General features: G+C 45.7%; 1 protein-coding gene across 1 annotated transcript; it reads left to right on the forward strand.

The window, feature by feature from the left end:
* The first annotated feature begins 5,600 nt into the window (after positions 1-5,600).
* On the forward strand, positions 5,601-11,401 carry LOC123131945 (probable cellulose synthase A catalytic subunit 1 [UDP-forming]). Its single transcript, XM_044551676.1, has 14 exons — positions 5,601-5,908; positions 6,494-6,689; positions 6,901-7,079; positions 7,192-7,276; positions 7,365-7,560; positions 7,740-8,006; positions 8,111-8,456; positions 8,538-8,675; positions 8,777-8,902; positions 9,002-9,214; positions 9,289-9,547; positions 9,716-9,912; positions 10,001-10,351; positions 10,485-11,401. Exons 1-14 carry the CDS (start codon positions 5,822-5,824, stop codon positions 11,070-11,072), a joined length of 3,228 nt encoding a protein of 1,075 aa, XP_044407611.1. The 5' UTR covers positions 5,601-5,821; the 3' UTR covers positions 11,073-11,401.
* The last annotated feature ends 1,789 nt before the right edge of the window (positions 11,402-13,190 follow it).

Genomic DNA, 13,190 nt, shown 5'->3' on the forward strand with positions numbered 1-13,190 from the left:
CATGAGAGCTATTCATACGAGGGAGTACATTTTGAGCAATGCATTTCTGTTGGTCCTGTAACTACAACAACTTTGCTTAGCTTGAACTCGTGCATGTAACCTCAAAGGTCGCTCCTGATCAGCTTTGTCTATAACATGATTATCTAGCTACATGTGTCCCGTCTCTCTTGTTTTGTTTTGTTACGAATGCCACTTTCTTCACTGATCATGATCATTAGCATAAAACAGACAGTGGAAGGAGCACCGCCTACCTGGCACCGCCGAGCTTTCGCTCAGGCGGCGCATCAGGGGTGCGCCCCAACTGCTAGGGGTGCTTTTTTGCATCACCTAGGGGTGCTTTTTTGGGCAGCCCTGTTTGTCTGCACGACCCTAAAATGAGACTGACAGAAAACACACCCTCCTTTATTTGTGCCATACTACTATGCGAAGGGGGTACTCCTTGAAGTATATTGCTTTTTCCGGAGTGGGGAACAAGCCCCGGCCTCTGCATCGAATTGCGGTATATTGGTATATTGCTACGTGCAAAGGTTAGGGCTCCTTTGATTCAAAGGAATTGCATAGGATTTTTGAAGGATTTGAACCTTTAGGAATTTTTCCTGTGATGCTCGCTTGATTCGTAGGATTGACATCCTTAGGAATTTTTCCATAGGATCCATTTGTACTATATTTTGGAGGAAAATTTCCATCCACTCAAACCTCTTTGTAGAACTCCTTTGTTTTTCCCGCGCTATCAAACATTCTTTCAAATCCTGTAGGATACTATGGGACATGCCATCCTATTCCTGCATTTTTCCTATTCCTTCATTTTGACAATCCTGTGAATCAAAGAGGCCCTTAATGTACACTTACATGGCATGGATACCACATGGACATTTGCAAGTCACCAAGTCGACCGTTGTTAGAGATGAAAGTTACTTGGTAACCACAAGTTGATGGTAAAGTTTACACCCCAAAAATGAGGGGCAATAACTAATTAGTATTTAGATGCATATTTTCTGTTCGGGTCGCATTTTTCACGCATAACTGTAAACTGACAATTATTTTGCGCAATATAAAGGGTCTGTTAGAGATGCTCTTACATGGACTGAGTACCACATGGACAGTGGCACGCCACCAAATTGACCGTTGTTAAGAGATGAAAGTTACTTGGTAACTGCAAGTTGATGGTAAAGCTTACACCCCAATAATGATGGGCAATAACTAATTAGTTAGACACATATTTTCTGCGTGACAGAAAAATCTTAACAAGTTAATATTTTTTGCTCTAGCTAACTAGATTCCGTTGTTCAGGCACCGCAAACTTCCTATCAAGCCTCATGTACCTATCGGCAGTGTTGCACCGACGATATATCGCAAATGAATGAATGAATGAATGGATGTTTGTTGAGATCCGATGACAAATCTCAAATCCTTTTCCATGCACGGAGGAGCTACGAGATGGAATAAGATTCCGACCCCCAATCAGATCAACATTTCGTTAGACGAGAGAGAGAGAGAGAGAGAGAGAGAGAGAGAGAGAGAGAGAGATGGGAAGAGGAGTAAAGAAAGAGGCCACCGACGGCCATTGACAGCGGCGCCTCAACCGCCATTATTGGGACAAGAACGGATCACCTCACCAGACGGGTTAGTTTAGTTTTAGTTTAATGAAAAGCACGAGGCCGAGCCAGCTGCGCCGCGCACACTCCTACATCGCTCCCACACTCTGCACCAGTTGCACACACAAAGGTGGCGGCTTCCAGGAATCGCTCCGTGCACTTTCATGTGCGTGGTGGAGATTGCTTTTCTTGCTGAATGATTTTTTTAGATGATTATTGCTGCATAATTTTACATGTGCCTGCCCACCATCATTCTTGCAAGATCTTAAGCCCACTTGCACCCATCCAACATTTGGATCCAAGGAAAGGAAATCATAACAATCCATCCAATTTTTTTTTGCTATATAGGAGTACCTTGTTTCCTTGCTTGTTGTCGGTAGATCAAATGAAAGTTGAGAATAGTTGTCTAACATGAATGTTAGGTAGCCCAAGCACGTCAATTGACACTTAGAGTGATGATATATGAATGAAAACCGACAGTCTGTTGCATAAACTAGAAAAAAAAGGGTGACATTTGATCATCTCCACGCGTCCTTTTCAAACTCCTTACCCGACTTTTTAAAACACCAAGACCCCGTCCAAGCATTGTCGTTATTTAAAAGTCTAGAGAAAGTTCGGGCTTGGAATCAAACTTCACACCGGCTATTTCTTTGTCGTGCACTTAATTTTTTGTATATGATTCAAAACCTAGGAATTTCAGAAAATAATCTATTTCAAAATTCAAATGGAGATAATGAGATACACTGTGTTTCAAGTATGTTGGAATTTCACGTACCATTGATGTAGACTCTGAATTCTAAACAGATTTATACTTGTAGTGTGGTTGGTCGAGTAAATTGATGGCGTTTCCGTTTCCTAACTAATCGATCAATAAGCAGCGTTTGACGCAAAATCTAACAGACGGGGCCCAGTTGTAAGTGCTGATGTGGCGGTCAAATGTCACACTGTTTGCCTATACTATTAAGTTGGATATGGGCTTTTGACTTGCACGTGTAAACGCTCCTTGCCAGCTCCACCGGCCGCCTCTCCGACCCCTCCTTCACGCGCCACCCTCGCTCGCATGTGCTCGTCCGTCCGCCACCCGAGTCCCCAGGTCATGTGTCATTGACAATAGAATCGACCTGTCAAGTTTTCCCTCAAACTTCTCTAATTGACCAATCAACATTTTTCGCAAACTACCAACGCAATGATGATGGTTTTTTCCAAAACAGATGAAACATGGTGGTGTCTTGATTCAGGGTCCACAAATGTGGTAGTTTTATGCAATTCACGCATGGTTGGTGAGCCTTCCCCTCGATTTCCACAAAGTTGTCTCGGTCTAACAATGACAAACTAGTGTGTTGCATAAACTAGAAAAGGGTGACATTTAATAATTTCCACATGTCCCTTTCAAACTCCTTATTCGAATGTTTAAAATACTAAAGACCCCTTACAAGTATGGTCATTATTTAAAAGTTGAGAGAAAGATGAACCAAACTTCACACCAGCTATTTATTTCCTATGTACTTAATTTTTGTATATGATTTGAAACCCAGGAATTTCAAAAAATCATCTATTTTAAATTAAAATAGTAAAAGTTGATTTGTGTTTACAAAGGGAGTACTCCATGACAAAAATTGACACGACTGCTTTTTGCTTTATTGAACTTGGTTACTTATTTTGTAATTTGAATCTTATGGAAAGTAATTTTGCTTTGTACGTATTATATTTCATGATAAACATTGTCATGTCTTTTTTGCATTTTGGATGTTAGTAGTTCTTTCTTTGCGGATGGTAAATATTACAAATGTTTGACTGGCAACATCACGAAAGAATTTGTGTTCTAGATCGGAGGCAATACTTTGTTAGTGCTTGGTATGCGAAATCGCAAATCAAGAGCTTTAGTTCTTTGATATCTTGCATGAGCTTTTCAGATACCGGATTTTAGATCAAATGGGGCCGGGCATCATTGTTGCAAGATCTTAAGCCCACTTGCACCATGAAATATTTGGATTCAAGGAAACGAATTCATATCAATCGACCCAAAAATACTTCCATATACCTTGTGTTTCTTACCATTTGTCGGTAGATTAAATGAAAGTTGGGAATAGTTGTCCAACATAAATGTTAGGTAGCCCAAGCACGTCAATTGGCACAAGAGAGTGATAATCTAATAGACTATGCTTTCTATTTTTAGAGCCCTCTCATTCAATTGAGGTGTTTTATTTTGGATTTGGTTCACGATTTTCACTGGGCCAACAATTTTTCAAGGAACTCTCTAGTTCAGTCAAAGTATTCAACATTGGATTTGATTTATGATTTTGAGTGGGTCAACGATTTCTCAAACTAATTCGCAGCAACCAGCCTAAGAAACACATAAGTACCGTGCATTCTCTCACCACTTAGAAAAAATAAGCATCAACATGTGACGCTGTGGCACTAATATAATATATGCGGCCACCAATGCAAGAAAACTTCCTCAAGTAAGTATGAGCTAATTAGCTGATAATACATAATCATACCACCAAAACACCGAGTTATAAAATAGGATTTCCATCATTTATGCCACCAATTGTGTCTCACTACTCAGTGTTGCCACAAAAGATATAACAACTAAAAAATATCATCATTTCGTGAGATGCTTGCTAAAAAATGACATTAGATATCTAAAAATGTCATCGTTCCATTAGATGTTTGCTAAAAATGCCATTAGACACCGTTACTGTCATGTCAAACCCATCGAGCATGTTATGTGACCAAAATACCCGTAGACCTACATGTCATCTCTCTCTATCTCACAATGATAAGTGTGAGCCCCACTTGTGAGGAGTAAACAAACGGATAATTTTAAAGAAAAACAAGAACGTTGCTGGGATCAAGTGGGACCCACACATCATCATAGTGAGATAGAAGGAGAGCTGACATGTTGGTCCATGGTTATTTTGGTAATTATGGCATGATAAACAAGTTTGAGCTGACAGTAATGGTGTCTAATGACATTTTTGAGCATGTGCCTAGCAGAGCGATATCATTTTTGAGAAGTTAAAATTTCTAGTAGCAAAATTAAAAGCAATGGGACACAATTAATGACATAAATAAATAATAAAAACCCTATAAAAACACCATCTTTCCCACGCGTCAAACCAAATAACAAACAAAAATTATGGAAATCCCGACAACACCAACAACGCATCTAAGTGCGCTCAACCCTTCTAGTACATTTAGAAAAACCGGTAGTCCGCCACATAAACTAGAAAAGGGCGAGATTTAATAATTTTCATAAGCCCTTCTCAAACTCCTTATTTTATTTTTTAAACGCCAAGGCCCTTTCCAGGCACCTTCGTTATTTAAAAGTCGAGAGAAAGTTCAGACTTGCAATCGAACTTCGCACCGGCCATTTCATCCTCGTGCACTTAATTTTCGCACATGATTTTCGTATATATTTTTGCGGGAAAACTTTCGATCCATTCATATTCAATCATGGCAGGACAACGAACACCAGAAACAAATAAAAATTACATCCAGATCCGTAAAACAATGAAACCCACCGCATTTCAAGTATGCCGGAATTTCACGTGCCTACAATTGCTGTAGACTCTGAACTCTAAACGGATTCATGCTCCTAGGAGCATGGTTGGTGAGCCCTCCCTCCTGATTTGCATAATGTTCTCCGGGTCTAACAACAATCACATGCCCATCGATTTGATGCCAACTCACATGCAACACGCATGGTGCACATGGCGTTTCCGTTTCCTAGCCAATAAAAAAAGCACACAAATCAACAAAAACAGCGGGAAAAAAAACCCACTGACCGATAGGGAAAGGAGCGGCAGGTAGGGGGGCATTTCGGTCCGGCCTCCGGCCTCCAGGCGCCGACACCGACACATCCAACGGCTGCAGCCGGTCACCGTTCGCTCCAGCCTGTGCCCAGCGCCGCGACGCGGACGGGCCACGGGGCCAGCGAACCCGGACCGGGCGACGGGCGGTAGCCGGTGGGAGAGGAGGCGACCGCGACTCCACCCCACCTACTGAGCTCAACTGGCCGAGCGCGTGCGTATGTAAGAGGGGAGGAGCGGCGGCATTGGAGCAGCAGCCAGCTGAGAGAGGGCGAGAGCGAGAGCGAGCTCGCGGGGGATCTGGGAATGGTGGCCATCTCCTCCCGGATCTAGAGCGGCCTCTCCGTGCCCCTCTCTCTCTCGCTCGAGTGAGAGACCGCCGCCGGTGGGGCGCGAGGGCGGAGAGGAGAGATGGCGGCCAACCGGGGGATGGTCGCGGGCTCGCACAACCGCAACGAGTTCGTCATGATCCGCAACGACGGCGACGCGCCCGCCCCGGTACGTTTAATTTGTCTCCCCCTCTCTCTTCCTCTTCCTGCCGCGGCTTAATTTGTCGGTGCCATTTCGGTTCGTCACGGCTCGTTGATGAGGTGCGCGCGTCCGCGCGTCGGTGGATCGATCTGGTGTGCGTGAGGCGGTGGGTGGATCTAGGTTGCGGTGCTAGGTGTAACAGCTCGAATTTCCCCCGGTTACCTATGAATCTGTGGGGGTGCTCGTAGTCGCGTGTTGGATTCGTAGATACTAGATAGATTTGCGGCATTTCCCCTGTCCGTTAATTGTGACCCCGTTCATGCGAGGAATTGACGAGCGGTGGAGCAATTGGGAGATGTTGTCTGTTCCAGACCTCACCGACACAGATATATTTGGGTCCATGTTTAGCATTTCACTGATGAGCCTGCCTTACCCTAGCATCCTGCAATTCATGCCGTTCCCGACGCTTGGATCATAGTTTCAGCTGTAAGCCAAGCAGACGATCAATTGCTGACCGACCGATTATGGTACATGGGGGATTGCTGTGTCTCCTGGCAACCTCTGTGATTTCGTACGGGTTTGTGCTGACCTGTTTTCATCTCATTGATGCAGGGCAAGGAGGTCAAAGGCACGGTTGGTCAGGCCTGCCAGATATGTGGCGACACTGTTGGCGTTTCGGCCACTGGCGACGTCTTTGTCGCCTGCAATGAGTGCGCCTTCCCGGTCTGCCGCCCTTGCTACGAGTACGAGCGCAAGGATGGGGTCAAATGCTGTCCCCAGTGCAAGACTCGATACAAGAGGCTCAAAGGTTTGTTCCTATACAACATGTTGATTTGTTATGTCATCTGTATGAGAAATGCATATGGAAGTCTGCTTTATACTATGAGCCAAAGTCGCGGTATACTGGTCATTCCTTGTTGCTCGACATATAAAATTAAACCCGTCGCCCTCATACTCTTATGTTTTTGTTTATAAAATCATGCTAATTGGTGTATGCATCGCTTCTTGACAAAATTCAGGTAGCCCCCGGGTTCCGGGAGATGAGGAGGAAGAAGATGTTGATGACCTGGACAATGAGTTCAACTATAAGCAAGGGAATGGCAAAGGTCCAGAGTGGCAAGGAGAAGACATTGATTTGTCTTCATCCTCTCGCCATGAACCTCATCATCGTATTCCTCGGCTCACAAGTGGGCAACAGGTAAATACCTATCATTCAGACGCTTGGTTTTCTCATGCATTGATGAAAGCTGAGTTTGTTTCCATGAGAACTCCTTGCTCTTGTGCATTAATGCATTGAAAATCTTTTTCAGATGTCCGGGGAAATCCCTGATGCTTCCCCTGACCGCCACTCTATCCGCAGCCCAACATCAAGCTATGTCGATCCAAGTGTGCCAGGTATATTCTTATCTGTCATAATAGCATCTTTTGGAGAATTTGTCTGCTTATTGATGAAAATATTAACATTTCTCTACTATGATATCAGTTCCTGTGAGGATTGTGGACCCTTCCAAGGACTTGAACTCCTATGGGCTTAACAGTGTTGACTGGAAGGAAAGAGTTGAAAGCTGGAGGGTTAAGCAGGACAAAAACATGATGCAGGTGACCAATAAATATCCAGATGCAAGAGGAGGAGGAGGAGACATGGAAGGAACTGGCTCAAATGGTGAAGATATGCAAATGTATAAATAACCTTTCTCGATTATAATCAATGTCTATTCTGATAGCTTTATGTTTCTGGGTTGATTATGATCTATAATTTTTGTCTTGACTATGCTTTACTTGTAGTGTTGTTGCAGTTTGATGTTTGATTTGAAATGACTCAATGAAACTGAGATATCTGTACTTTTGTCTTTGGCAGGGTTGATGATGCACGTCTACCTCTGAGCCGTATAGTGCCTATTCCTGCAAACCAGCTCAACCTTTACCGGATAGTGATCATTCTCCGACTTATCATCCTGTGCTTCTTCTTCCAGTATCGTGTCAGTCATCCAGTGCGTGATGCTTATGGATTATGGCTAGTGTCTGTTATCTGTGAAATTTGGTTTGCCTTGTCTTGGCTTCTTGATCAGTTTCCAAAATGGTACCCAATCAACCGTGAAACATACCTTGACAGGCTTGCATTGAGGTAAGTTACGACAAATGGGTCTACATTTGTTCATGATTTTTGGCACCATAACATCTTTCATTAACATTATTATGTGTCCTGAGGTGCATAATCTAATGTTGCAGGTATGATAGGGAGGGAGAGCCATCACAGCTGTGTCCCATTGATATCTTTGTCAGTACAGTGGATCCACTGAAGGAACCTCCACTGATCACAGCAAATACTGTCCTGTCCATTCTTGCTGTGGATTACCCTGTCGACAAAGTGTCATGCTATGTTTCTGATGATGGTTCGGCTATGTTGACGTTTGAGTCGCTCTCAGAAACTGCAGAATTTGCTAGGAAGTGGGTTCCATTTTGCAAGAAGCACAACATTGAACCAAGGGCCCCAGAGTTTTACTTCCAGCAAAAAATAGATTACCTCAAGGACAAGATCCAGCCTTCTTTTGTGAAGGAAAGACGAGCAATGAAGGTAAGCTACAAGCCACATGGTTAGATTGCTCTTTCCCCAAATTCTGCTTGGATATTAACTTTGGGGTATGCTTTGTTTCAGAGAGAGTATGAAGAATTTAAAATACGAATCAATGCACTTGTTGCCAAAGCCCAAAAAGTGCCTGAAGAGGGGTGGACCATGGCTGATGGCACCGCTTGGCCTGGGAACAACCCTAGGGACCATCCTGGCATGATTCAGGTACTTTTTACTTCAACGCGTCTGCCATTTGACAACCATTTCAAAATAATGTCAACTTAATTTGAATCTTATGGATTAAACTTGCTTTTCATGGAATTCAGGTGTTCTTGGGGCACAGTGGTGGCCTTGACACTGATGGTAATGAGTTGCCACGGCTTGTGTATGTCTCTCGTGAAAAGAGGCCAGGTTTCCAGCATCACAAGAAGGCTGGTGCAATGAATGCATTGGTATGTGTTCTCTTCCGCGAATTTGCTTGTGTACATTGCATTGGATTTTATCTTGTTCGTTGCTAATTATACGATTGCATATCTTTTGCTGGTTGGCAGATTCGTGTGTCTGCCGTGTTGACAAATGGTGCCTATCTTCTTAATGTGGATTGTGATCACTACTTCAATAGCAGCAAAGCTCTTAGAGAAGCAATGTGCTTCATGATGGATCCCGCTCTAGGAAGGAAAACTTGCTATGTCCAATTTCCACAAAGATTTGATGGCATTGATTTGCACGATCGATATGCTAATCGCAACATTGTTTTCTTTGATGTAAGTCTGGTGGTGTCTGTGTTCATCATGACGACAACACTTTCTTGTCTCTTACATGGTTTTCCTCTTTGCAGATCAACATGAAAGGTTTAGATGGCATTCAGGGTCCAATGTATGTCGGGACAGGATGCTGTTTCAACAGGCAGGCCTTGTATGGCTATGATCCTGTATTAACTGAGGCTGATTTGGAACCTAACATTGTTGTTAAGAGCTGCTGCGGTGGCAGAAAGAAAAAGAGCAAGAGCTATATGGATAACAAGAACCGTATGATGAAGAGAACTGAGTCTTCTGCTCCCATCTTCAACATGGAAGATATAGAAGAGGGTATAGAAGGTATGTGCTTGCAATTTTTACCTTAACATTTATTCTTGGCATCTGAAGACAAGGTGCCGTATATACTGCATCACTAAAACATTATGCTTCTATTTTGTCTTCGCTTTGGTTCTTGAGATTCTGAGTTATGACTTGCTTCAGCTAACCACCCTGTCTGAATCTCATCAGGTTATGAGGATGAAAGGTCAATGCTTATGTCCCAGAAGAGATTGGAGAAACGATTTGGTCAGTCTCCTATATTTACTGCATCCACCTTTATGACTCAAGGAGGCATACCACCTTCAACAAACCCAGCTTCTCTACTAAAGGAAGCCATCCATGTCATCAGCTGTGGATACGAGGACAAGACCGAATGGGGAAAAGAGGTTAGTTTGAGAGTCATAGTTTCCGTCATTCTTTTCTCTATGCGGAGATACGAAACTGGAACTGAGATTTCCTTTTATTTTGCTTCAGATTGGCTGGATCTATGGTTCAGTTACTGAAGATATTCTTACCGGGTTTAAAATGCACGCAAGAGGGTGGATATCAATCTACTGCATGCCACCCCGGCCTTGTTTCAAGGGTTCTGCGCCAATCAATCTGTCTGACCGTCTTAATCAAGTTCTACGATGGGCGCTTGGGTCAGTTGAAATTCTGTTTAGCAGACATTGTCCTATCTGGTACAATTACGGTGGGCGGTTGAAACTTCTGGAGAGGGTGGCTTACATCAACACCATTGTTTACCCATTAACATCCCTCCCACTTATCGCCTATTGTGTGCTTCCTGCTATCTGCCTCCTCACCAACAAATTTATCATCCCCGAGGTTAGTCACAAGAAAGAAACCCTTTCACATGTGCAGAGCTATGTTCCTCTTGTTAAATCCCGCATTGCTAAAACCCTCACAATCAGGTGTCATTGTGTCTGATGTTGATATATTCTTTCTTTCTGATATGCAGATCAGTAATTATGCTGGGATGTTCTTCATTCTCATGTTTGCGTCCATCTTTGCCACCGGTATATTGGAGCTCCGATGGAGCGGTGTCGGCATCGAGGACTGGTGGAGAAACGAGCAGTTCTGGGTCATCGGTGGCACATCCGCCCATCTTTTCGCGGTGTTCCAGGGCCTGCTCAAGGTGCTCGCCGGGATCGACACCAACTTCACCGTCACATCCAAGGCGAACGACGAGGACGGCGACTTCGCCGAGCTATACGTGTTCAAGTGGACCAGTCTCCTGATCCCTCCGACCACCGTCCTCGTGATCAACCTGGTGGGCATGGTGGCCGGCATATCGTACGCCATCAACAGCGGCTACCAGTCCTGGGGCCCGCTCTTCGGAAAGCTCTTCTTCTCGATCTGGGTGATCCTCCATCTCTACCCCTTCCTCAAGGGTCTCATGGGGAAGCAGAACCGCACGCCGACGATCGTCATCGTCTGGTCCATCCTCCTCGCCTCCATCTTCTCCCTCCTGTGGGTGAAGATCGACCCGTTCATTTCCGACACCCAGAAGGCCGTCGCCATGGGGCAGTGCGGCGTCAACTGCTGATCGGATCGCCGGCGCTCAAGAGTGAGTATCTGCCCCCCTCGTGTAAATACCGGAGGGGGTTAGATGGGATTTTTTGGTTGTAGATGAAGACGGAAGGAGTTTATCTAAATTATTGTCCCTTTGTTAGTACCCTTGTCGCCCATGCTGCTGGGAACCACAAACAGTCAAGCCTCCACTGCCTACGAAACCTGCAGCGTACATTGTGATTTTTTCTCCTTTTTTTCCCCATTTGTGATACTTGTTCTTTGTTGCTTAGAGTATATTATGTCAGAATTGTATTTATACACACTGTGACACCGACTATTTATATAAGGCAGCTGTTGCATCAACTCTCTCTTCTGCAATTCTAGTGTCAACCGTGGCATGGAATATGGATCTTCTGCAATTCTAGTGTCAACCGTGCCATGGAATATGAATATGCCTGATTGCATGATGCTAGCTTGATTGTGATTGTTCTCTGCGTTCGATAACAATTTGGCATGAATGGATGTGGCAATGTTTCAGTTGATAATGTTTGGTCAATTAAACTGCTGCTGTTAGCTTTGCTTTGATGCTTGAAACACTGCCATTCGACACCGAGCTGTGCAGCCTATGAGATCGAGGCCCATTCGCAAGAGCAGAGAATTTGGCTCATGAAAACTAAGGATGTGTTTGGTTACCTACGTATATGTAACGCCCCGAGACCGATGTGCCAGGTGTCCTTCAGTTATTCGCTGTTGTTGCCTTGTCATTGCTTCCGTGTTATGCATTGCATATTATGTCATCATGTGCATTTCATTTGCATACATGTTCGTCTCATGCATCCGAGCTTTTTCCCCGTTGTCCGTTTTGCATTCCGGTGCTCCGTTCTCCTCCGGTGGTCATTTCTACCTTCTTCTCGTGTATGGGTTTTAAACATTTCCGGATTGCACCCAGACTTGCCAAGCGACCTTGGTTTACTACCGGTAGACCGCTTGTCAAGTTTCGTATCATTTGGACTTCGTTTGATACTCCAACGGTTAACCGAGGGACCGAAAAGGCCTCGTGTGTGTTGCAGCCCAACACCCTTCCAAAGTGACCCAAAACCCACCTAAACCTCCTTCATCATCTCGGTCGTTCGATCACGACCGCGTGGCCGAAAACCGCACCTTATTTGGACTCTACTAAGTCCCTCTACCTATAAATATGTTCTCCCCTCTCGAAATTCGCGGATAAACCCTAGCCATCTCCCTCCTCGTGCCGCCGGACGAAGTCCGCCAGGCCGGACATGTCCACCGCCGCCTGCCACCTCGCTCCGGCCAATCGGAGGCTGCCACATCACCCTCTCCCGCCTCCGCAGCCAACCAAAACGCGCCACGTCGCCTCCCGCCGGACCTCCTCTCTCCTCCGCCGCCGCGGGCCCGCGCGGCCCAGATCCGGCCCGCGGGGCCCGAACCGCCGCCGCCCCACGCCTGGGCGCCCTGCGCCGCCGCACCCGACAGGCGCCGCCGCCCGCCTCTTTCGCCGCCTCATCGCCGGCGCCCCGCCGCCCGCGCTCCCCACGCCCGCCGCCGGCCGCCGCCATGCCCTTCGCGCCGCCGCCCGCTTCCGGCGCCTCCTCTACGCCCGTCGCCTCGCGCCGCCTCCCGGAGCGCGCCACCGCCGTCAACCTTCGCCAGAGGCCCGCCGCCCGCGCCCTCGTCGCCGGCCATCGCCGGAGACGGCTACCTCACCGGAGTCCTCCTCCCTCGCCGGATCCGGGGAAGGTGGATGAGATCCACCAATCCCGGGAACCAAACGCAGCCCCTCGATCCGGATCTCCTCGTCCCGGATATCCTCGTCCCGTTGACTTTTCGCGGAGGTATAAATTCCACTAAGTCCCCGAGATTTCCATGTTTCATATGTCCATATTCATCATGTCGTAACTCCGCATCCGTAACTCCGATTTGAGCATGTAGCATATCAAAATGTTCATCTCAGAGAGTGCATCATTTCATCTCATTGCATCATTTTCATTTGAGTTCATTTTGATGCCCGAAATGCTGTTGGAAGAGTGCTATTTGAGTTAGTTGTCAGATCTGCTGCTCCAAATAGCTACTTGTCATTTTTGCCATGATTATTGTGTGCATGATATGCTCATGAGCTCTACATATGTTTTGT

Source organism: Triticum aestivum, chromosome 6A (assembly GCF_018294505.1).
Source record: "Triticum aestivum cultivar Chinese Spring chromosome 6A, IWGSC CS RefSeq v2.1, whole genome shotgun sequence".
Classification (NCBI taxonomy): Eukaryota; Viridiplantae; Streptophyta; class Magnoliopsida; order Poales; family Poaceae; genus Triticum; species Triticum aestivum.

What these genes read in the sequence shown, in the direction of transcription:
- LOC123131945 (XM_044551676.1), top strand. Translation starts at nt 5,822, where the DNA reads ATGGCGGCCAACCGGGGGATGGTCGCGGGCTCGCACAACCGCAACGAG. An exon ending in CTGGTGCAATGAATGCATTG is followed by an intron (nt 8,903 to 9,001) that starts GTATGTGTTCTC and finishes GCTGGTTGGCAG; the next exon opens with ATTCGTGTGTCTGCCGTGTT. An exon ending in AGACCGAATGGGGAAAAGAG is followed by an intron (nt 9,913 to 10,000) that starts GTTAGTTTGAGA and finishes ATTTTGCTTCAG; the next exon opens with ATTGGCTGGATCTATGGTTC.